General features: G+C 47.3%; 1 protein-coding gene across 1 annotated transcript; it reads right to left on the bottom strand.

The window, feature by feature from the left end:
- Positions 1 to 1,335: 1,335 nt before the first annotated feature.
- Positions 1,336 to 25,623, bottom strand: MXRA8 (matrix remodeling associated 8). The gene is given in 10 exon segments (XM_083876868.1): positions 1,336 to 1,755; positions 2,658 to 2,735; positions 3,903 to 3,979; positions 4,605 to 4,635; positions 5,733 to 5,891; positions 11,928 to 12,386; positions 15,809 to 15,910; positions 17,203 to 17,514; positions 25,114 to 25,134; positions 25,137 to 25,623. Coding segments are annotated over 10 exon segments (1,314 nt in total). The 5' UTR covers positions 25,186 to 25,623; the 3' UTR covers positions 1,336 to 1,729.
- Between the last annotated feature and the right edge of the window lie 371 nt (positions 25,624 to 25,994).

Here is a 25,994-nt window from a genome sequence, read left to right as displayed (position 1 = left end):
CTGGCTTTCAGAGAAGGGTAAAAAAATCCCTCTCTGCTTCAGGGGAGGGCAAAAAGGGGCTTGGGATTGACCCCAGATCTTCCTGTGCACTAATTCTGGGCATTTTTTGGGGTGAATCTTCAATAAGAATAAAGGTAATTAATTACAAATCACAAAAAAAAAAACTGAGGAGAGCAGTGGAAGGGCTCAGAAATGAAAAGATGAGGATCTGCTCAGCTGCAGCTTAGGAAGGCTCACCTCCACCTCTAGTTCTGGTCTATTAATATTAATAAAATTAATATTTTTAATGCTTGAAGGCATTGAAAATAACCCCCCCCCAATACAATTATTCTTTACCACAGCCCCTAGTAACAGAGATATTAATATCTGTAAAAATGTCCATGCTCTATCTGTCATTAAAAATGCTTTGTTGTGACATCCCACCTTGGGAAGAGCTTTTTGGGGGCCTCACCCAGCACGTTTTTGGCAGAATTTTTGCCACCCTGAGTCCTGCTGAGCCCTCACACCCAGCACAGATCCCTGGAGCCCCTGGGAGGAGGGACTGGGGCTCTGGGGTGGGATTTAAGTGCCTGAGAACGTTGGTATCAGTCACACAAAACACCCAAAGTGGCAAGAAAAGGGCAGGGCTGGGTCCTGGGGGTGTTTCCTCAGCTCCAGTCACACAAATCCTCCCCAGGCCACCAAACAGAGGGGTGGCAATCCCTGGCCACTTTCACCATTTCACCACCCTCACAACAGCAGGAAACACCTTTTCCTTCCTTGCCCCAAGAGCTGATGACATTCCACAGCTTTCCTGAAGTTTTTTTGACTTGCTTGGATTCCAACACTGAATTATTTCCACTTTTTTGGCAGCCCCAGTTGACACTGTCCATAGGTAGAACCCAACCCACAGCCTCAGTTCCTCAGGAATCCACTCCAAAATCCATGGGAATGGACTCATCCCCCTCCTGGACTCCTTTTTTGAGCCCCTAATCCATGAAAATTCCTGTTATTCCTGTTCCTCTGCTCCCTTTCAGCATCTCCCTGTGCTGGGTCCTACCTTGGGTTTGCTGTGCCCTGTAAAAGGCAGAGTTCAGCTCTGAGCTGAGCCTTCAGCCCTTGCTGTGCTTCCTTTTCCCTGTAAAATGAGGATATTGACATTTATTGGTATATTTACATTTCCCCAGGGATAAAATGAGGTGGTTTTTTTTCCCTGCCATTTGTGCTCTTTGTGCAAAGAAATGATTTGTGCCAGCCCAGGACAGGGATCAGCCTCTGCCATTGTTCTCCTGATGGATTCACCACATGGAAAAAGTGCCTGGTGTAATGATGGAGCAGGATTAGTGATGCAGGTGGTTTTATTTAAAGTAATAACATCAAAGCAAAAAAAAAAAAAAAAAAAAAAAAAAAAAAAAAAAAAAAAATTAAAAAGAAAAAAAAAAAGTCTGCTGATTCAGCTCATAAAACTCATTGATGCATAAAATCCAACAATAATTGTCAAGAGAGAAAAGGGGAAGGGAGGACTGGGAGAACAGAGAGGGAGGGAAAAAAAAGGCAACCCAACCCCATAAATGCACACAAGGCAGTTTAACTCTTTTCATGAAGCATTTGCACCTTTGTGTGGGGGGAAAAGGATGTGGGGAAAATCCTGTGGGAACTGGAGGGAGATGGAATTAGGAAAGGCCATCTCTGTCCCACGTTTTCTGTCTCTGATGGAAGCTTCTGGTCCAGCCAGCAGCTTGGGAGGGTTTCATTTACAATATTCCTTCCTGAAATCTGAAACCAAATGGAAACAAGGATCAGCAGCAGCAGAGAGACTTTAAACCATTCGAAGAAGCAGGAAAATATGGATTTATTCCTTAGAGAAATATGGATTTATTCCTTAGAGAAATATGGATTTATTCCTTGTTCTTTATTCCTTTATTCCTTATTCCTTGTAGTCACTCACAACCCTGATAATCCAACAGCCCCCCAAGTGAGACAGACTGTGGGTAAATAAATTATTTCCCAGCTCCACCACCCTGCAGGATGCAGGAGGAAAAAAAAAAAAAAACCAACAGGAGAATTCCATCAGGGACAGCTCCTGGACATTCTCCTGCTTGGTGTCATTTCAGCCCCATTTATTAAATAATCCTAATTCCCCTGCAATGAGTCATGGAATGTCAGGGCTGGACAGAAGTGCTGTCCTACAGACAGAGGCACAACCCTGGGGATCAATCCTGCATCAGCAAGGGGAGATCCAGCCCCCAGGGAGGGCGAGCTCTGTGCTTTTCTTGGCTGAAGCAACTGCCCATTAGCCATAAATTAATTCAGCTCCAAACACTCTCTTTCTGCCCAAAAAAAAGCCACGCCAGGACATTTTTTTGGGCTCCATCTCCCTCCCTCTGAGGTCACAGCAGTGCAGGCACAGTTCCAGCCCTGCCAGGCTTTTCTTTTTTTCCAATCAAGAAAAAAAAAAAAAATCCAGTTTGTGCCATGCCCAAAGCTTTTAAAAGCCTAATCACTGCCTGCATCTTGTGGCTCAGTGATGAAAGGATGGGAAAGGAGCTGAGCTGCTCATTCCTGCTTTTGCCATGAGGATTCTCATTCCTCTTTGGCCACTCACTGCTGGGCTGCTCCTCCCTCCTGCTGCCCATCAGAAAGTCTCCAATTAAAGGGGGGAAGAAAGTCATGATTACCTTTGTCTAAATCAATGTTCTTTGCTGGGAAGCTTCTGGCTTGCTCAGCCTTCTCCTTCAGGATGTTGTTTTTGTAATCTGCAGAATTCACACAGGCATCAGGAGATGGAAAGAAAACAAAAAGGGATTTTATGAGCGAGACAAGAGGTGATCAGTCCTTCCTTGATGTGCTCTAGGTCTGGCACCTCTGATTTCTAGGAATTATTTGTGGGAGTTACTCAGCAGGAAAACAGCTCTGAGCTCATTTTAGCCCCTGGCATGAATCAGTTGTGCAAACTTCATCTCCCTGCTCCTCACAGATCCTTCCAGCTCTGGATTATCTCTCCTCAAAGCTCACCTGGAGGTGACTGGATGCAATTATCCAGAGATTTTGCTTTGCTGGGACACACAGAGAAGGATTTTTTGCAACCCCACCCTCTGCAATTCCTTTTTTCAATCCCAATTTTGTCTCTCTCTTGTTTTACTGGGGTTTTAACAGCAATTCTTGGGGCTTAAGGCTTGTCAGTTTTTTCTTTTAAAGGTGGTTTTACCTTTGCTGGGGGTGCAAATAAAGAAACCAAAGGGACAATTATTTCCTGGCTCATCAAGCAGGTTGCAGCTGGTGTGAGCTGTGCTCCAGGAACCTCAGGGAGGTGCAGACAGGAGCATCAGTTTTGTGAAATAAATTCCCTCCAAATCCCAGCAAGAACCAACCCCTGATCGATTATTGACACAATAAAATCAATGCTGCACCTTCAAACCCCAGCAAGGAGCAGCATCTCTCCTCAGGAATGTTTTAAATTCCCCAAATCAGTCCTATAAATCCAAAAAACCACTTTTGCACAGTGTGAGATGATCTCCCTTCCCCTCTTCTCAGTGTTTTTTCATTTTACCACAAGTTCCAGGGGGATTTGGATTTTCTCTTTTCCATCTCAGGGCCTCTGTTGCAATTTTTCTTCCTCCCATTCTCTGTTATCTGTTAAAATTATCTGTTTATCTGCCCTAATTGCAGATCTTGACAGAAAGGCCCCAAATGTTCACTGAATGATTTGACATCCAGGGAGGAGAAAAATCACAAAGTTAAACCAAATTTGGCTTCAACAGAAGGTGGAGACAATGAACTCAATGAACCCAGGACTTCTCTTTACCCAATTATGGTCAGATAAATTCCACTTCCAGAGGTTAAAAAATGGGTTAAGTCACTTCAAAACATTAGAAATTTCAGATTTAGGAGGATTTTGACCTGGTTTTGCCAGGGATACCTACCCAGCCTGATGTCTTCACTTTTGTGTGGGGTCAGGTCTGTGGTGTCCACTGTAAACTCTTTCAGATTCACATCCTTCCTGCAAAGGGAGTAATGGTGGAAAATGCTATTGCCCCATCCTTGAACAACTGGCTCCTTCCACACCTTTTCACAAGAGCTTTTCTAATGTTTCTTTAGAGAATTTATTTAATTTTTAGTTATTTTTCCCCATGTGTTTGTCCAGCTCTTAGAACAACGGGCAGCCAATCCTGGAATTTCCTTACCTTTTCCACTTTAATAATCAAAAAGCCTCAATATTACATTTAAGCCATAACTATTTATATTTAATAATATAAACATAACATATATTTAACAATATAAACATAAATATATTTAATGATATAAATATTTATATTTAATAATATAAAATAAGGTCTGGAGGAGCCCAGGCCCATGGTCTTGGCCCCAATGCAGATTCTGTGCATTATTCCTTTCCCACCAACTCCCAAGGAAAAACACAGAAACTCCAACCCTGAATCAGTTCCCAAAGAGGAAATTCAATTGCCAAATCAGCCCCACAAACCATTTCTTCCTTCCACTTCCTCCTCCTCATCAGAATTTCAGCTGGTTTAGGCTCTTGGCAGAGCAGGGGGGGCATGAATTAATTTTAATGCATTTTTAACTTAATTAATAATATTAATTCAATTATAATTCATTATACTTACTCTCCATATTTCTTCACGTTGTATTCATAACCTAAAGAGGAGGAAAGAGCAGAATGAGCAGCCCCAGCCAGTGCAGAGCTCTGGCACCCAGAGCCACCCCTGGGAGTGTCACCCAGAGCTCCCAGTGTCCTTAATGGGACCCCACAGGGTCACCCAGCACAGCTGAGTCCCCAAGGGATAAATCCCAATTTAGGGGGATTTTCTCCTCCCTTCTACAGAGCAACCCAACAAATCATGAGTGATTTTGAACCAAAACCTGGACTCGATGACCTTGGAGATATTTTCCAACCCCAACAATTCTACAAAATCAAGGCCCTGGATACTTTTACACCCCAAATCCTCCCCCCAAAGCAGGTTCCTGGTTTTCCAGGAGGGGATCCCTGCCTGCAGCAGTGTCCCTTGCAGGAATTATTTGTACCCAAAGCCATCCCTGTGAGTGTCACCCAGAGCTCCCAGTGACCCTTAATGGGATCCCACAGGGTCACCCAGCACAGCTGAGTTCCCAAGGGATAAATCCCACCTTAGAGGGATTTTCTCCTCCCTTTTACCGACCAGCTCAGCAAATCATGAGTGATTTTGAACCAAAACCTGGACTTAATGGCCTTGGAGGTCTTTTCCAACCCCAACAACTCCATGAAATTGATGCCTGGATATTTTTACACCCCAAATCCTCCCCAAAGCAGGTTCCTGGTTTTCCAGGAGGGGATCCCTGCCTACAGCAGTGTCCCTTGCAGGAATTATTTGTACCCAAAGCCACCCCTGTGAGTGTCACCCAGAGCTCCCAGTGACCCTTAATGGGACCCCACAGGGTCACCCAGCACAGCTGAGTTCCCAAGGGATAAATCCCAATTTAAGGGGATTTTCTCCTCCCTTCTACCGACCAGCTCAGCAAATCATGAGTGATTTTGAACCAAAACCTGGACTCGATGACCTTGGAGATATTTTCCAACCCCAACAATTCTACAAAATCAAGGCCCTGGATATTTTTACACCCCAAATCCTCCCCCCAAAGCAGGTTCCTGGCTTTCCAGGAGGGGATCCCTGCCTGCAGCAGTGTCCCTTGCAGGAATTATTTGCAGGACCATGTCCCTCCCACAGCACAGGACAGGTTTTCCTGCCAGGACTCACCTCTCTGCCGGCGCCGGCGGGTGACGAGCACCACGATGATGAGGAGGACGAGGAAGAGCAGCAGAGTGGCCAGGATGTAACCCAGCTGCTGGAAAAAGTGCATCCTGCTCTCTGGGATGATGACATTGATGACATTGTGGCCCCTGACCACGTTTGGATCTGAGGGAAGGAAAAACAGGGAGTCAGGGGAAGAGGCATCCAGAGAGAATTCTGTTGTGTCCAGTTGTGGGTGTCTCAGTTTGGGATGGACACTGAGTGCTGTGTCCAGTCTGGGATGGACATTGAGTGCTGTGTCCAGTCTGGGATGGACATTGAGTGCTGTGTCCAGTTCAGGATGGACACTGAGTGCTGTGTCCAGTTTAGGACGGACATTGAGTGTCCAACTCTGGCCCCTCAGTTTAGGATGGACATTGAGTGCTGTGTCCAGTTCTGGGTGTCTCAGGATGGACACTGAGTGCTGTGTCCAGTTCAGGATGGACATTGAGTGTCCAGCTCTGGCCCCTCAGTTTAGGATGGACATTGAGACACTTGAGTGTGTCCAGAGGAGGCCCCAAGGCTGGAGAGGGGCTGGGAACACAAACCCTCTGAGGAAGGGATGAGGGATCTGGGGTTGTTTATCCTGGCGAAAAGGAGACTCAGGGGTGACCTCATCACTCTACAACTCCCTGCAAGGTGATTGTATCAGCTGGGGTTGGTCTCTCTCCAGACAACAACTGACAGAAGGAGAGGACACATCTCAAGCTGCACCAAGGGAAATACAGGTTGGATATCAGGACAAAGTTTTTTATGGAAAGGGTGATAAAGTCCTGGAATGGTCTGCCTGGGGAGGTGGTGGAGTCACCATCCCTGGGTGTGTTTAAGGACAGACTGGATGTGGCACTGGGTTTAGTTGAGGTGTCACAGCTGGGTTGGACTCAATGATCTTGAAGGTCTCTTCCAACCTGGTGATTCTGTGAATTCTGTGAATTCTGTGGAAAGCAGGATGACAGGTGGGAACACTCAGGGAGGAGAAATTCTCCTGAATTGCAACAATTAAAGGACAAATCAATGCCTGATTTACACCCCCCTGCACCTCTGGCAGGTGGGAGATGCTGTGCTCTTCACCAGATGATAATACCCAGGATTTAACAGGATTCTGCCCTGGGATCAGCGATCCCTGCTCATCAGAGTGTTCCTGCAGAGGGGAATTCCAGAGCAAAGCCATCCCAGCCAGCCCCAAACCTTCCAGAGGGTCACCAAACCCTCCTCTGGGTCCCTTTCAACACACACTCCACGCTGCTCTGGCTCCAGACAGCAGCTCCTCCTTGCCAAGGGTTATAATTTATGGAGTGGGAAGAGTTTTCAAGGCCAAAAAAAAAAAAAAAAAAGAGCTTCCTTTGAAATTAAATAAAAAATCAATAATCTAAATAACCCACTCCCCTCCACAAAAAAAAAAATATAAAATCCCACAGAGGAAAGCCAAGATTCCATTCCTTTTGTAGGTGCAGCAGAATTTCTGTTCCACGGCTCAGGGGGAAGGGGAACTCAAAACTTTTAACGTGGATTTTTTTTTTTAGATCTCAAATAAATAGGTCAATGTTTTACACATGTAAAGAGGAAATGACTTCTCTGCTTGCAACAGGCAGAGGAATGGACAAAGCCAGCCTGGGGACGGATGGAATCCCACAAGACTCTGCTGGGAGAGGGTTTTTTTTTTGTTTTCCTTCCAAACCTTCACCCCTTACAGGGAATTTTCACAGAGGAACAGGATGGAACCCTCACCTCCCATTCCCTTGGGAGATCCCCCTGTTAATTACCCAGAGGGAATAATGGGAAAAGTGGGAATAAAAACCCCAAAAGCCACAGGAGCCTTTAGCAGATGTGTTCTGACACTTCTGGAAGTGCTGGCACACTGGGTTTTTTTTGGGGCAGTTTCCAGCGTTTAAAAACACCAACCCAGCAAAAATAAAATCAAACCAGGCAAGAGTAGATTGAAATGAACACTCTGAAAGCAGAGCTGGTTGTTTGCTAACGCCAACAGCAGTCCTAGAAAATCAAAAAGCTTGAGCAGCCTGTTCTGGTGGCCCAGTGCTCCACTCCAGCAGCATTTTGCTTTTTTTTTTTTGGATTTCCAGATGCCTTGTGCTCCCTGCACACAGTGCTGGGAAAAAATTGGGATTTCCACCCTGCCAAGCTAAAAAAAATGATCAATTCAGACCAAGGAAGCCACTTGCAAAGCTGCAAACAGCACAAGTAACAGCTCTGCCCTGTCACTCCCCTGGCTCCTCTCTGCCATAATGAGATGGTGCCACAGCAAACACAAGGATTCTATTCCTGGATTTTTGCTTTCCCACACAACTACAAGAGCTGGGTTGGACTTTAGGCAACACTGAGGAGGTCACTGCGACAACAAACTGAGATTTAATATGTTTGGGCAGTGGAATAAATCCCATTTTATAACTGGGGAAACTGAGGCAGGGCTCAGCCACACCAGTGACTGTCAGAGGGCAGAGCAGGAGCACCCAGACCCCTCCTCACTCTGCTCCAGAATTTAAACTGGGATTATTCTGTAACCAAGATCTGATCTCTGATGATGAGCACATCTCACATCCACCTGCCCCAAATTCACTTTGACCACTGAAAAATTAATCCTGATGGTGTGGGGTGGGAGGAAACCTAATTAATTCCAGAGGGAATTAATCCTAACGATGGGGAGGGAAACCTGGACCAGAGGGAATTAATCCTGATGGAGGGGAGGAAAACCTAGACCAGAGGTGCCTTAACACAACCTTCCCCAAATTCTTCTGCTGGAAAAAAGTGGAGATCTCTCCACAAACCAGGGCTGACAATATTTTAGGACTCATCATGAGACACAGCAGATCCTTCATCCACCTGCTGCAGAGCAAATCTTGAGTAAAAATACTCTTTTAGTAGATATTCACCACATTGACACTGCTGAGCCTGAGAGCAGCACTGAGCTTTTCTCTGCTTCTCCTCCAAACAGGATGAAGTTCCCTGTCTGGGAATGGCTCTGGAGCAAGGCCAGGAGCTGAGGCTGCTGCCTGAAAAACAAATAAAAAAACTCCTCCTTGCTTTGCTTTTGTTGTCTCCCTGTTTATGTTGTGTATCCCAGGAGAATTCCAGGCAGTTTTAATGGAATGGGGCAATGCCTCAGCCTCCCCTGCTGCACCCAGGCTGGGCTGGGAAAGGAAAACCTCTGGATGTCTCCAGTTTTTGCACATTCCCATGGACTCAGCACATTTTTCTGAGGGGTCACTGCCTGCAGGGGGGCAAAGCTGCTGGTTGGGACAGTGGAAGTGGAATTTTGCCAGGAGGGGAAATTCCTCCAGCACTGAGGCAAATTCAGGCAGGTGAAAACACTCAGAGATTCCACCTCGTTCCTGGGCAGGTGAGGGAACTGCTCAGGGCAACACCCAGGAATGAATTTCTGGGTGAATTACTCTGGAAACAAATTCTGGCTCCCATTCTCAAGGGCTGTGTGCAGGAATTCTGATATTTGGATCTCCAGCCACTTCTCCTCAGCACTGCCTGGATTTTCTGGACACCAACCTCAGCCCCAGGGAAAAAAAAAAGTTTAGGTCTCTATGACTTGAGAAAGCCAGTTTCTGCAGGAGAATAAACCTATTTAAAAATGTATGAAGCAAATCAAAGTTCTGTATTAAACAGCCAATAAATATTAAAACACAATGAATATTTTAAAGTGTTAATAAAGAACGATACCCAAAAGGTTTTAAAAAAATATATATATATTAAACTTGGGATTTTTTGTTTTGTTTTGTTTTGTTTTATTTTTCTGCCTGAACGAAGCTTGATGGTTTTGAGTTTGGACAGGCTGACAGATGATAGCTCAGTGCAGTGGAAAATATGAAAATTGGTTTATGGCACACACACACACCAAAAAAAAAAAAAAAAAAAAAAAAAAAAAAAAAAAAAAGCTGAAGGGTGGAGGAAAATTCCTGGTGGTTGATCCTGCATGGTCTGGCACCTTGCACAGCCTAAACATCCGTGCAGAGGGGAGAGAAACTCTGCTGAGAAGAGCTGGGACAGCAAAGGCTGCACCAACCCCTGCCCGCCCCTTCTCCTCATCCATAAAGGCCTGGAGGAAAGGGAGACAACAAAAAGGGAAAAGAGAGATGTACAAAAATATAAACCAAACCCAGTTTGGGTGTCTCAGGGCCTGTCAGCAGTGCAGAGGGGCTGCAAAAAGGGGATTGACCCTCATTCCTGTTCACATCTCTCAGGGCAGTGAGGTGTCCCTGATTCCCAGGCCCAGAGAGGAATTGTTGTGTCTGACCAAAAGGGAAAAGCTGTAGTTAACACTCCATATGGATGCAGGGTTATAAATAGATGATAAAAATATAAAAGCTGAAATCTTAAGGCATCAATCTTGGTGATGGGGGGACACCCCACAGCATCCTCACAGCTCCAGGTGATGGAAACACCTCGGAACCAACTGGAGCTGAGCTGGCCGAGCTCTTTAGAGCCCCAAAGATGCACCTGTGGATTCTTCTCACAGTGTGGAAAACCTCTCTGTTAAAAGTCCACAAAATCACAGAATGAGCCAGTTTGGAAAAGACCTTTAAGATCCAACCTATGACCCAACAGCTCCTCATCAACTAAACCATTGTCTTAAGTTGCAATGCAAGATGTAACCAGAAGTTTGTATTCTGTTACCAACTGTTAAAACCAGCTGGGGAAGTGTTTTTTTCTTTATCTCTTCCAGGACCTGTCCCTCATAATTCTGGGGGAATATCCTCTGTTCAAACCAGGTGGGTTCCTGTTCTTTATCCCTTCCAGGACCTTTATCCTCCCTGCAGGGGATCTCTGCTGTCCATGGCCCATCCAGGCTCACTGCAGGGCTGAGACAATTCCATCAGCCCAGGGGGAGGAGCCCAGAATTCCCACCTGGATCAAACCTGGCATTGGGAACCCCAGCACAGCCTGTTTGGATTCCCAGAGGGAGACCAGACCCAGCTCAGCACCACTGGAGCTTCTACAGGATCATCTCTGCTCCACCAGAGCCACATGTGGCACTGCAGGAGGGTTTAACTGGACTGACACCAACACCCTGAGCAACAACAGGGGGTCAGGAGTGTTCTGACTCTGTCAGAACTTTTTATTTTGTTCTACTGCATATTTATTTTAATTTTCCTAGTAAAGAACTGTTATTCCTATTCCCATGTCTTTGCCTGAGAGCCCCTTAATTTCAAAATTAAAATAATTTGGAGGGAGGGGGGTTATATTTCCCATTTCAAGAGAAACTCCTGCCTTCCTTAGCTCACACCCGTCTTTCCAAACCAAGACAGATTTTGGTGCCCAGCGTGTGGCATGAGCATCCAAATGTCAGAGATACACCTGGAATGCTGATTTCCAAGTGTCAAGGACAGCCAGGCACACCTAAAATTGCTCCCAGACCAGGGATGGGGACTCCCCCACCTCCCTGGGCAGTCCTTTCCAAACCCTGAAATCCCTCCTGGAATTAGTCTTATTAACCTGGCATTAAATTTATTTATCAAAAAACATGCTGTGAACCAACCATTTGCACCAAAACCCACAAACCAAGACAACCATGGTGTCTACTAACGAGGCAGAGGAATTCCATGATTTTATCCCACTGAAGGGTCAGAATCTGCCTTTTTTCATGGGGATTTCCTCCAAATCCCTAACGGGAGAGACCACCCACCTGCAGCTGGGGCCACACCGTGTGTGGTGAGGTTCACCACCTTCCTCTCCCTCTACGGCTCCATCACGGCCACATGGTAGATGCAAACAAAGCAGAGGAACCCCACTAAAGGGACAGAATCTGCCTTTTCCCAGCAAGATTTCCTCCAAATCCCCCACAGAAACAGCCACCCACCTGCAGCCGAGGCCATGCCTGGCCACTTCCCTCTACCATGGCCATGTGGAAGATGCCAACAAAGCAGAGGAACCCCACTAAAGGGACAGAATCTGCTTTTTCCCACGGGAATTTCCTTCAAACCTCCTCCCAATAGGAGCAACCACCCACCTGCAGCTGGGGGCCACACCGTGTGTGGTGAGGTTCACCACCTTCCTCTCCCTCTACGGCTCCATCACAACCACGTGGTAGATGCCAAGAAGGCATAGGAACGCCATGATTTTATCCAAGTAAAATGTGAGAACCTGTGTTTTCTCATTGAGATTTCCTCCAAACCCCCAACAGAAGCAACCACCCACCTACAGCCGGGGGCACACCGTGCGTGGTGAGGTTCACCACCTTCCTCTCCCTCTCGGGCTCGGTGACAACCACGTGGTAGATGCGGCGCTCGTGCAGCCCACAGTAGTGATGGTGCAGGTGGCAGGAATAGGTCCCCTCATCGGCGCTCTCCAGGTGGGAGATCCTCAGTGAGAAATCCCCGAGGGCGAAGGCGCCGCGGGTGACGTTCATCTTCTGCCTGAGGAAGAGGGGCCCGTAGGAGCGACGCTCCCCGGAGGCGTACAGGTCCACCAGGCGGTCGGCGCGGTCGTGGGGCACCCCGGGGGGCTGCCTGTCCCAGTGCACCACCTGCTGCTCCTCCTCGCTGTGCCGTTCTGTCCAGATGTGCTGGTGGTTGACGCAGGGCAGGGTCACCGTGCTGCCCTCCGGGGCCACCAGCACCGGCTTCTCGCCGTCCCAGTACTCGCTGGCCTCCTCGTCTGGAGGGGAAAGGTAGCCTTGGGATGGGGATTTTGGCCCATCCATCCCTTTTCCCCCATTGATCCCATTTTTTCCCCCATCAATCCCGTTTTTTCCTCACCCTCCCCATTTTTTCCTCACCTATCCCATTTTTTTGTCATCCATCCCTTTTTTCCCCACCCATCCCCTTGTTTTTTCCTCACCCATCCCATATTTTCCTCACCCATCCTGCTTTTTCCCCACCCATCCCGTTTTTTCTTCACCCATCCCGTTTTTTCCTCACCCATCCCATTTTTCCCCCATCAATCCCGTTTTTTGCTCACCCATCCCGTTTTTTCCTCACCCGTCCTGTTTTTTCCTCACCTATCCTGTTTTTTCCCCACTCATCCCATTTTTCCCCCACCCATCCCGTTTTTCCCCCATCAATCCCATTTTTTGCTCACCCATCCCGTTTTTTCCCCACCCATCCCATTTTTTCCCACCCATCCCGTTGTTTTTCCCTAGTTTTTTCCCCATTTTTTCTCATCTGCAGTGGCTTAGCATGGATGTGAGGTGGTTTTTTTTTCCCTCTAGGGAAGTTATAGCATATATTGACAACTTGACTATAGTATATATTGACATGTTGTTCACACCTCTGGACAGCCCAGGCTGAAATCAGAAATCCCAGGTGACTTGGCCCTTTTTTCCTCTTCCAAGGAGTTAAAATCACTGCCTAAGTCAGAGGCTCAGGTCTAGGCCCCTTGGCCTAGAATCCAACCTTGAATTCCAACCTTGGAATGGGCATTTTGCCTCATCCATCCATTTTTTCCCCACCCATCCTGTTCCTCCCACATAAAAGATTTAAAGTTTCCTTCCCGGGTTTCCTTTCCTTGGCCAAAATCAGCCAAACTTTTAGGCCAATTCTCTGTCACGATCTCGTGGACACGGTTGATGTGAAATTCCCACTCCAAGCCAAGTGTCAAGGACAGCCAGGCACACCTGAAATCCCTCTTAGACCCTGGAATCCTGAATTCCAAGTGTCAGGGACACCTGAAATCCCTCTTAGACCCTGGAATTCTGAATTCCAAGTGTCAAGAGCACACCTGAGATGGCTCCCAGAGCTTGGAATCCTGAATTCCACGTGTCAAGGACACATCTGAGATCCCTCTCAAACCATGGAATTCTAAATTCCAAGTGTCAGGGACAGCCAGGCACACCTGAGATTGCTCCCAGACCCTGGAATCCTGAATTCCACATGTCAAGGACACCTGAGATTGCTCCCAGACCCTGGAATCCTGAATTCCACATGTCAAGGACACACCTGAGATGCCTCTCAGACCCTGGAATCCTGAATTCCAAGTGTCAAGGACACACCTGAGATGCCTCTCAGACCCTGGAATCCTGAATTCCAAGTGTCAAGGACACTCAGAGACACCTGGGACTGTTCCCAGATCCTGGAATTCTAAATTTCAAGTGTCAGGGACATCCAGGCACACCTGAGATTGCTCCCAGACCCTGGAATTCTGAATTCCAAGTGTCAAGGACACAGCTGAGATCCCTCTCAGACCCTGGAATCCTGAATTCCACATGTCAGGGACAGCCAGGCACATCTAAGACTGCTCCCTTGGCATCCTAAAACCCCACAAGATTGCAATCCTATAACACACCCCCTCCCAAAATCCTAAAAGCCCCACATGGCACAGCTTGAACGTGCATGAACATGACCAACCCTGGCTTTTTCACACTTATCTCAGCAGTCAGTAAAAAAAACCACCTTTATCCTCTACATTTCATGAAGCAGAGCCACTTTCTCCTCCTCCTCCTCCTCCTAACTCAGAGTTAATCTCCTGCTTCAGAAAGCAGGAAGCGAATTCCCTCCACAGGCTAAGAATGGAACGAGGATCTTCATCCCAATGCTCTGAGCAGGAAATGCTTTCCTGCCCACAAAAGGCCCTCAATTACTGGAGGAGCTGAAGCAGCAACTGCTCCGTGTTTGGCTCTTGAAAAGGAATAACAGAAGGAGCCAGAGCTCAGAGGAGCAGATTGGGGCTCTCAGGGTGTTTTTATTGCACTGTGGGAGCAGCAGAGGAGATGCACTCCCACCCCAGCAGCTCCACTGGGCTTATCCAGGGGTTTAAATGGATTTTAAATGGATTTTAATGGGTGGGTGGGGATTCCATGCAGCTGCCAATGCTTTGAGAGCTGGGCTGAAGGTGTGGGGACTCCAGGTGGGGTTTTTAGTGCAGGCTGCCCAGGGCAAGGTCAGCAGCCAGAGAACAGGTCACTGGGGCTGAGGGAGGGTGGGGATTGTCACCTGGAGAGGATTGTCACCTGGAGGGGATTGTCACCAAGTGGGGGATTGTCACCTGGAGGAGATTGTCACCAAGTGGGGGGATTGTCACCACGAGGGGGGATTGTCACCATGGGGGGGATTGTCACCAGGGAGAGAGTGTCACCTGGGAGGGATTGTCACCAGGGAGAGAATGTCACCTGGGAGGGATTGTCACCAGGAAGGGATTGTCACCTGGAGGGGATTGCCACCTGGAGGGGGATTGTCACCAGGGAGGGATTGTCACCAGAAGGGAATTGTCACCTGGGGAGATTGTCACCTGGAGAGGATTGTCACCAGGAGGGGAATTATCACTAGAGGGAGATTGGCACCAGGTGGGGATTGTCTCCAGGGAGGGATTGTCACTTGGAGGGGATTGTCACCAGAAGGGAATTGTCACCTGGAGAGGATTGTCACCGGGAGGGGAATTATCACTAGAGGGAGATTGGCACCTGGTGGGGATTGTCTCTTGGAGGGGATTGTCACCTGGAGGGGATTGGCACCTGGGAGGGGATTGTCACCAAGGGAGAATTGTCATCAGGAGGGGGATTGTCATCAGGGGGGGACTGTCACTAGGGGGGGATTATCACCTGGAGGGGGATTGTCACGAGGGGGGGATTGTCACCAGGAGGGGATTGTCATCAGGGAGAGAGTGCCACCAGGGAGGGAGCGTCACCTGGAGGGGGATTGTCCCTAGGGAGGGGATTGTCACCATGGGGTGGAGATTGTCACCAGGGAGAGGATTGTCAACTGGAGAGGATTGTCACCTGGGGAGATTGTCACCAGGGAGGGGATTGTCAACTGGAGAGGATTGTCACCAGGGAGGGATTCTCACCAGGGAGAGACAGTTACCAGGGAGGGGATTGTCACCAGGGGGGGATTGTCACCAGGAGGAGGATTGTCACCAGGGAGGGGATTGTCACCAGGGCTGTGCTCCTGCTGCAGCAGTGACAGTTTGGTAATTACCACAAGCAAACACTGAGCTGAGCAGACTCAGTGTGGCCAAGAAAGAAGAGAGGTCTGTAAATAAACCTTCTGACACTCAGGGGAGCAGACAGAGAAAGCACAGAGAGCCCCAGGAGATTCCCAAACCTCCTGTGGCACCTGAAAACCCGGAGCTGTCACCACACCCACCTCTCTTGGCCACGACCAGCTGGACTTTGACAGTCTCGTACAAGTGGCAGTAGTGATGGTGAAGATTACAGGAGTAGGTGCCTGCATCACTCTCTGCAACACCTGGAGAGCAGGGAGAGAGAGGAATTCAGTGTTTTATACTGGGACAATGATTATTTGTGTCATTTGAAGTTTCCCAAATCCTTGTCTGGATGTAAATCACTTTGTTCCAAGCCATCCTTATCACCAGGGTGGGGTTAAGCAGAGACAAACCATCTCACCCAATGTAATGATTTGGTCACCAAATGAAATAATTTGTTGAGTTGATTTGCTCTTTGTGAAGGAAGGCATTTCTATTAATTAGGTTATTATTAGGTTTAGCTGAGAGCAGGCACAGGAACAATGCCCATTCACAGCTCAGGAACTGAATCACAACCAAAGGGCCACAAAAAGCCCAGGTAACTTTCAGGTTGTTACAAATTCTCTTTCTGTTTAAAGGCAAAGAAATTCCCATCTGTAAAGGCATTCTTGGGCATGAGGATCTACCTCTAAATTCTCTGCTCTTTCTGTTTCTCAAGCCTCCTTTCACAGCTTCTCAAAGTCTTCTTACCTTTACTATTTACTTACTATTACTTACTTACTTACTATTTACTATTATAAATTTACTATTTAGGGGGGGAAAAAGTCCTCTATACCTTTGATCACCAGTGAGAAATTCCCATCTCCAAAGGCATTATTGGGCATGAAGATTGAACTCTAAGTTCTCTGCTCTGTTTCTCAAGCCTCCTTTCACAGCTTCTCAAAGCCTTCTTACCTTTACTATTTACTATTTACTTACTATTATTACTTACTTACTATAAATTTACTATTTAGGGGGGAAAAATCCTCTATACCTTTGATCACCAGTGAGAAATTCCCATCTGCAAAGGCATTATTGGGCATGAAGATCTAAGTGCTCTGCTCTGTTTCTCAAGCCTCCTTTCACAGCTTCTCCAAGTCTCCTCACCTTCACCATTTCCCACACCCCAAACCCTCCACGCGAGGAGAAAAAAACCCTTCCACACCTTTGATGATCAGTGAGAAATTCCCATCTGCAAAATCATTTTTGGGCATGAGGATCTATCTCTAAGTTCTCTGCTCTTTCTGTTTCTCAAGCCTCCTTTCGCAGCTTCTCAAAGCCTTCTTATCTTTACTATTTAGGGGGGAAAAAATCGTCTATACCTTTGATCACCAGCGAGAAATTCCCATCTGCAAAGGCATTATTGGGCATGAGGACTGAACTCTAAGTTCTCTGCACTTTCTCAGCTCTTTCTGCTGTTCCTCAAGCCTCCTTTCACAGCTTCTCAAAGTCTTCTCACCGTCACTATCTCCCACACCCCAAACCCTCCACAGAAGGAGAAAAAGACCCTCCCCACCTTTGATGACCAGCGAGAAATTCCCATCCGCAAAGGCGTTCTCGGGCATGAGGATCCTGCCCTGGTTGTAGGAGCTGTAGACACGCTGGTCCCCAGCTGAGTACATGTCACAGAGCCTCTCCATCCTGCTGTCCCCGTAGTAGGAGCTGAGCAGGTCCCAGTGCACCACGCGCTGCCGGTCGTTGAGGCGGTCCTGAGTCCACACCATGCGGTGGCTCTTGCAGGGCAGCACGGCCTGGGAGCCCAGCACAGCACTGATGTTCTGCACAGACACCACCACGCTGCTGCTTGGGTTGGAGGCATCAGCTGGGACTGAAAAAATCAGGAGGAAATAGTAAAAAAAAGAGTTGTAGGGTTGCGGAGTTAATGGTGTGTGAAGGAGGAGCTGGAGTGGGAGTGGTGGAATCTTTTTATGTTTTTGGTTCTGGTTTCAAGACCAGCATGGGGCACTGTCATGGAGAATCAAAGAATGCTGAACTGAACCCAGAGAATCACTGATTCAACCTCATCCCTGCACAAACACCCTAACAATCCCATCCTGTGCATCCCTGAGAGTGGTGTCCAAACACTCTTGGTGCTGGGACAATTCCCTGGAGAGCCTGTTCTGCACAGACACCACCACGCTGGTTGGGTTGGAGGCATCAGCTGAGACTGGAAAAAATCAGGAGCAAAAAGTGAAAAAAAAAAAAGTTGTAGGGTTGTGGAGTTAAGGAGGTGCTGGAGTGAGAGTGTTGAAAACTTTGCATGTTTTGGATTCTGGTTTTGAGACCAGCATGGGGCACTGCCATGGAGAATCAAAGACTCCTGAGCTGGAAGGGACCCAGAGAATCACTGATTCAACCTCATCCCTGCACAGATACCCCAACAATCCCACCCTGTGCATCCCAATGTCCAAATGCTCCTGGGGCTGGGACCATTCCCTGTGTTCAGCACTGACACCACCACGCTGCTGCTTGGGTTGGAGGCATCAGCTGGGACTGAAAAAATCAGGAGGAAACAGTGAAAAAAAAAAGAGTTGTAGGGTTGTGGAGTTAATGGCGTGTGAAGGAGGAGCTGGAGTGGGAGTGCTTGTTTTTGATTTTGCAGGTTGAATCTGTGCATGCTTTTGATTCTGGTTTCAAGACCAACACAGGACACTCTTATGGAGAATCAAAGACTCCTGAGCTGGAAGGGACACAGGGAATCACTGATCCAACCTCATCCCTGCACAGATACCCCAACAATCCCACCCTGTGCATCCCAATGTCCAAATGCTCCTGGGGCTGGGACCATTCCCTGTGTTCAGCACTGACACCACCACACTGGTTGGGTTGGAGGCATCAGCTGGGACTGGGAAAAATCAGGAGGAAAAAGTGAAAAAAAAAGAGTTGTAGGGTTGTGGAGTTAATGGCGTGTGAAGGAGGAGTGTAGTGGGGGTGCTCGTTTTTGATTCTGCAGGTTGAATCTCTGCGCATTTTTGATTCTGGTTTCAAGACTAACCCAGGGCACTCTTCTGGAGAATCAAAGAATGCTGAGCTGAACCCAGAAAATCACTGATCCAACCTCATCCCTGCTCAGACACCCCAACAATCCCACCCTGTGCATCCCAATGTCCAAATGCTCTTGGGGCTGGGACCATTCCCTGGGGAGCCTGGTCTGTGCCCCCCATCAGGGAAAAGAACATTTTCCTAACAAATAAAACTTTGAACACACAGATTTCATTCATGTCTGTTATCAGGAGTGTACACTCGAGCTGTCCTATCCACCCTTCCTAACCCTGAGCCCTGGTTTAATCCAGGTTTAGAGACACCAGTGCATGGGATAAATAATCCATGGGAGTTGGGAATGGAAGCCCCTGTGCAGGCCGTGGAATGAGGGTCCCTCTCACTCCTCCTCATGATCACAGAACCTGCCAGATTCACAGAGATGCCACTCACCTGAGTATGAGCTCACAGAACCTGCCAAAGCAGAAAATAAACAGAGTTACTGACAACAAAAGGATAAAACAGCTACAAACCCACTCCAAGCCAGCAGCCACCTCTGTTATTGCTCCATCTATTCCCTTTTCCCTGTCAATACTGGTGTTTATATCTGCCTGCTCCATTTCCCACTCCTGCCACGCTCTTTGTCTGCACAGTTAATTCTGTGATGCTCTGGATGCATCAGCTCTCTCTGACTCACATCACTCACATCCAGAGATCAACCAATTCCTTTGATTCTCTGCATTTCTCTGGTCCAGTCCCTCCTGCTCCTTGTGTGGGAGGGGCCCAGAAGGTCTCCTGGCATCAGGATTTTGGTTCCCAGCCCAAATTCCCAACAACAACACCACCATTCATCTCCCCACCCAGCCAAACCCATCAAAATCATTGGAGGTTTTGTCCTGCTAATGTCAGAGGCACAAAGTCCTCCAGATAAATGCTGTATTTTTTATTTTTATTTTTTTTTTTTTAGCCCTGGAATTTATGAATTTCAAATTCAACTCCAGACTGGGGGTATTTTAGCACATCCCCAGAGAATAAAGAGAATAAACTGAGAGAATAAACTTGGTCTTCTCCCCTTTTTTCTATCACAAAACACTGGGCAGGGAGAGCAGAGAACAAAAAAAATTGAGCAGCACTCTCTGTTTGTTGAACTTCCAGCTCAAAGGCACTTCGAATAGGGGACTTTTTTTTTCTTACATTTAAAATCTCAGCACCACAAAGAGAAAAATTACATCTTGGACAAGGTCTATGCTCTCTGTATATAAAAAAGAGACATCATAATTCCATCATTTGTCTCTCCTGATAAACTGCAAAATGTTTCAGCTGCAGCCTTTGTCTCTGCAAGGCAGGACTTATAATTTAGCTTAGAAAAACAAAGGAATTATTTTAAAAAAAAGCTCTTCCATGGCACCAAATCAGGCAGGAAAAATCGGTGTCACTTGTGAGGGGCCACCAGGTGCCAGCACAGCAGAGTCCAGGCAATGTCCTTGTGGCTCTGGGTGTGACTTGTGAGCTGGGGAAGGGTGGCTGAGGCTCCTTCCAGAGCCAAATCCATTTGGTGGGACAGAAACATCCTCTGCTGGCTCAGGCAGAGGAATGAAGGCATTTGCTGCTCTCCTTTCCTCTGGCCAGTTAATGGGAAAAACACGGAATTTACAGAGCGCAGATTTCCGAATTGTGAATCCAACCAGGGACAAAAGCTGGGCCATCCAAAGCTCTGAGCTCACACCAGCCCCTGGTTCTGATACCTTTTTTCACACCAGCACCTGGTTCTGCACCTTTTTTTCACACCAGCACCTGGTTCTGGCACCTTTTTTCACACCAGCCCCTGGTTCTGATACCTTTTTTCACACCAACACCTGGTTCTGGCACCTTTTTTCACACCAGCACCTGGTTTTGCACCTTTTTTCACACCAGCACCTGGTTTGGCACCTTTTTTCACACCAGCACCTGGTTCTGGCACTTTTTTGGACTCCCTGCACCTTCCAGGGCAAGGAACACCTTTTCCCTTCCCTTCTCCTTCCCAGGTGGAGCTTCTCCAGCACTTCCAGACACAACTTTCTGTGAAAAAAAGGGGCTTGGCTGGTATGGAACAACTTTTAGACATGAAAAGTTGATGTCTTGTGGGTTCTTTTCACTCTCACTCTTAAAATTTCAGCCAGGGATGTTGCTGCTGCCTCAAAAAGCCATTCCAAGGTGTTTTTGGTGTGTCTTTCAGTGAGCAGGAGATGCTGTGTGCTGTTTGGACCAGGGAAGAGCCTGTGGATTTTATATTTTGCATTTTATAAGATTGGATTTGTGACTTGCTGGCTGCTGCCACACAAAGCTGGGTTGACATTGAGCACCACAGCAAAAGCCATTTTTTAGGTGAGGTGGATTTAAATATTTGAGCTCAGCACAGAGAGGTGGGAGAGAAAGGGTTTCTCACTGTGCACACAGAGGGCCTGGACAGAAATTTTGGGTCTGAACCTGCCCTAGGATATCATCCAGAGTTGGTGCAAATATTAAAGAAAAAATGCAAAAAAAAATGGTGTGAATATCAAAGAAAAAGGTGACATTGCAGCCAAGCAGCAAAATTCTATAAGGGAAGAAAAAAAATAAAATAAAAAGGACAACTCTTCACAGGAACTCCAGCAGACAGAGAAGGAAGAACTGATTGTTCTGATTCCCCAGCCATGCTGGAATTCTGCACACATCCATCAGGGTAAGGCTCAGAATTATTTGACAGAGCTGTAAATGAGATCACTGAGAAATCTGAGGAATCTGGGATGTCTCTGATCTCTTGCACGCCTGGAGAAAATGGAATTTTGAACAACTGACCTTCAATAACCTGAGCAGAGAGCAGCAGGGGAAGGAGGAATGAGGTGGTTTTTTCTCTTTTCAGTGTCCTCTCTCTGCTGTGGGAGACCAGCAGAGCAACCAAGCCCTGCTTTTAAAAGGGAATTTCTGAGACAGAGATAAAGCCCCAGCCCAGTGAAGGTGACAGCTCATGGACTGCAGCACTGGGGTCAGCTGGATTTTGGTGAAAAACTGGAAAACCAAAAAGCTTTTTGTGCCCCTGGTGACAGCTCTGAGCTCTGTCATCACAGGGCTCCAGGAGCTGGAGCTGCTAAACCTCAGCTGGTCCAGAGCTGTCAACACACAACTCAACTTTTGTTTTAAAACTTCAAGTTCAATGGGATGGAGAATCACTTTGAATTTCAAGTTCACTTTGTCTTCTTTGGGTGATGTAACAACAAAAAAAACACGCAAAAAAACCCCAAACAAACAAACAAACAAAAACCCCCAACCAAACCAAACCAAACCAAACCGAACCAAAAAAACCCCAAACAAAACAAAACAAAAACAAAAACAAAGAAAAACCACCCCCAAAACCCCAAAAAAACCCAAAGAACACCAACCCCCTCCCCCCAAAAAAACCCCCACCAAAAACCCCAAAAATACACAAAAAACCCACCCCAAAAATCAAAATCAAAACAAAACAAAAAACCAAAGCAAAGCAAAAACCCAACAAAAAACCACCAATAAAAGACAATTCTGTGCTGTCCCCTGACACGTTCTGTGCTGACTCAGGATCCCAGGGATACTCTGTGCTCCCCCCAGTAGAGGAAGAGGAAAAGCAGCCTGGAAAACGATTTCTTAATCCCTTGTAAAAAGCAGAGCCAGCTCTTACTTCTTGAATCCCATCCATTTTTCATGGGAAGAATTAAGGCACAAAAACCTGTGGGCAAACTAGAAGCAAAAAGCTGAGGCTGTGAAAGATGTGTGACATTCTCAGAGCTCTCCAGGCAGAATCCTTGGAGCAGGACAAGGACAGAAAACTGTCCCCTGGATAATCCTGGCATGAATTCCCTCCTGGGATTCAAGAGCTGCTGCAACCACTGAGTTCCTGCTTCATTCTGGGGGGTGAAAAACCACCAGAGCAGAAAAATCCTGCAGGAGGGACACGACATCTTTCAGTGCCAGATTCCTCATTTCCCCCAAAAATCCCTCTGTTTAGAGGGGGTTTAATGAGCTCTGTGGGGTCATAACACAATTATGGGAAAAGCAGCAGCCTGTGCCACCAAATTGTCCCTCTGGGGAGTGGCAGTGGCTCCATCCTGGGGGCTGAGAGGTCCTGATGGTTTTTGATGTAGCAGCACAAAGGTGACAGTGACAGGAATGTCCCCAGTTCTCCTCTGGGAGCCAGTTTTTTTTAAAAAACCCACTGAGCAGTAACCAGGAGAAACATCTGGGCTCATCTGGATGACCAAAACAGCTCCTCCTAAACTTCTCTCATTCCCCTCCTGTCCAGCCTGCAGGATTCAGCTCTTCAATAAAACAGAATTTCCCTTCAAAGCCCACTGATGCTCAAGCCAGGCTTTGAACTGAGATTTTTCTCTAAATCTCTATGTTTGTTTATTTTTTAAAAGACTTCCTGGGACAACTTTCCCAGCAGCAGAGTCTCCCACTTCCAAAAAGGGATGTCAGAGCCTTTTGACACCCACCCAACAACAATTCCAGCCCTCCCTGCAGGTGGGAACGTGCAGAGAGCAGGAATGTGCTGCCTCTGCAGAAAGGAACGACTTTTGTGTCTGTGCAAGGAGCCAATCCCCACCTGGGGCACAGACAGGATCCCTCAGGGATCTGCCCCCAGCTTTTCTGGGATTTTAGCTGAGCTTTGTGAGCTTTGTGAGCTTTGAGAGCTTCCCCCTGGCTGCAGGCCCAAGGAATGGGTTTGTAGAGCCATTCCAAACACAGGACATCAACACTTGAAGGAGTAGTTTTCCCTTCAGATTTCCTCACAGCACAGATATTTCCTCCCTTCTCCCCTTCCCATCCTGATAATTGAGTTACAGCCTGGTTTGGGTGGGTTCAAACATTGTCTGCCTGCCTGGAGGGCATCCAGGTAAATCCAAAATGCAATTCTGTCAGGGATCCTCCATGGTCTAGTGAGATCACAGATTTACTCACAGCAAAGATATTTCCTCCCTTCCCATCCTGATAACTGAGTTACAGCCTGGTTTGGGTGGGTTCAAACATCAGCTGCCTGCCTGGAGGGCATCCAGGTAAACCCAAATTTCACCTGGAATTCTGTCAGGGATCCTCCATGCTCGGATTTCCTCACAGCACAGATATTTCCTCCCTTCTCCCCTTCCCATCCTCATAACTGAGTTACAGCCTGGTTTGGGTGGGTTCAAACATCACCTGCCTGCCTGGAGGGCATCCAGGTAAATCCAAACTGCACCTGGAATTCTGTCAGGGATCCTCCACGCTCAGGTGGGATCACAGATTTACTCACAGCAAAGATATTTCCTCCCTTCCCATCCTGATAACTGAGTTACAGCCTGGTTTGGGTGGGTTCAAACATCACCTGCCTGCCTGGAGGGCATCCAGGTAAATCCAAATTTCACCTGGAATTCTGTCAGGGATCCTCCATGCACAGATTTCCTCACAGCACAGATATTTCCTCACAGCACAGATATTTTCTCCCTTCTCCCCTTCCCATCCTCACTATTGAGTTACATCCTGGTTTGGGTGGGTTCAAACATCACCTGCCTGCCTGGAGGGCATCCAGGTAAATCCAAATTTCACCTGGAATTCTGTCAGGGATCCTCCATGCCCAGGTGGGAGCTGAGGCTCTGCAGCAGCTCAACCTGCTCTTCCTGCCCCGGGTGCTCTGCCAAACCTCACTGGGAGTCACTGGACTGGTTGTGACAGAGCTGTGGCCTCTCCTCCTCCTCTTTCACCCACCCCACACCCCAAATTTCTGAGCCACTTTCACCCTCCTGTCCCTGTGAGTGATCCCATCATTTGCCAATTCCTAACCCTTGCCTTGGGGCATTGTACAAATCCCTGGAAAATGGATTAATTAGGGACCAAAGGGAGAACTCCTCACCTTGTTCCACCTCAGTGCTGAGGAGCTGAGGGGTTCAAGTGTCAGCCACAGCCTTTTAAAAAGGCCTGGGAAGAATTTTAGGGGGTCACCAGCCCCTAAAAAAACTTCAGCTCCTCACTCCCTACTCCCTTCTTGCACCTTGCTACCCAAAAGTGAATTCTGTCTCTGTCTTTCTGCTGACAAGAGGAAAAGAAACTGAAAAAAACACACATCCTTTTTTCCCCTCCATCTGAACCCTCACACACACACATCCTCAGCTGTTTCTGCTCCTTCAAACATTAAAAAATAACTTTAAATCACATAAATCTGACTGTGAAAGTTTGGCTGTACTCACACCCAGCCTTATTGGTATTGAATTTGCTGATAGGAAAAAATAAAAAGATTGCACAAACATGCTGAACAGAGCTCCAACAGCCTCAAACATTTTTCCATTCTCTCCCCAAAGAAAAAGCAAAGCAAACCCACAGCTCCCTCCCCTCCCCGGACAAAAACAGAGCACATTTAGGAATCTGAACAAAATCTCACAAAGATAACAGCTCAGAACCTCCCAGCTGAAACAAGAACAAGTTTCACCAGCCCAGCAGCTCAGAACTTACTTTGCTGAAGCAAAATCTGCCACAGGAGGAGTTTTGCCAGTCGCTCCATTCCTTCGGCTCCTCGGAGTTTTCGCCTCTCTTGAAAAACAAGCTGAAGACTTCTTTTTTTTCCCCTGTTTAACTTTCTTTTCTCTAACTGGAAAACACTATGACCTCATCAATTTACATCCCCAGAGCTGAGGACAGCAGCTCAGATTCTGCAGGGTTACTCCACCTCCAAACTTGCAGCTCTCCCCACCTCCCTGGTCCCACTGCACCTCCTTCCCTTTTTCCCTTCCCTTTTCTTCCCTTCCTCACACTTTCTGCAGATCCCTCTGCTCCTTCCCCTCCCTCTGGGACCTTCTGAGCCCTCCCTGACTCTGACATCAAAGTTTCATGGGGTGAAGTTGATCCCACACAGCTCTGGGCTGACAAAACAAATCTTTTTCCCTCCCCCCTTAGGGATGGAACCAATTTTCCTGGTGCTTTGCTTGATCCAGCTGTTCCTCCCTTTGTCTGACACTCCTCCAGACTGGATTTATTCTTGCTGCCTTCAATGGGGTTTTGATTTTGGTCTCCTCATATGGTTTTACTTCCAGCTCCAGCCTCCAAAGACAACTTAGAAAACAATATTTACCCTGTCCTGTGATTTGTAAGCGAGGGCTGGGTATTTACAGGAAAATTACAATGAGTGTAAAGTCAGGAAATAGAGTATAAAATAGGAAATAGAGTATGTAATGTGCTTCTAGGATATTAAAAGTGAAATTATCTGATTTAGGAAAATTAAAATAGGGTCAGTTTTTCTGTTTTCTTGCATTCTGTCGTCAGGTTGTTGTTGCTTATGGTTAACACCATTCAGTGGGTTGGATTTATTGGATT

Source organism: Zosterops lateralis (assembly GCF_965231275.1).
Source record: "Zosterops lateralis genome assembly, chromosome: 22".
In the NCBI taxonomy this organism is placed as follows: Eukaryota; Metazoa; Chordata; class Aves; order Passeriformes; family Zosteropidae; genus Zosterops; species Zosterops lateralis.
This window is presented reverse-complemented; position numbering and strand designations above follow the sequence as displayed.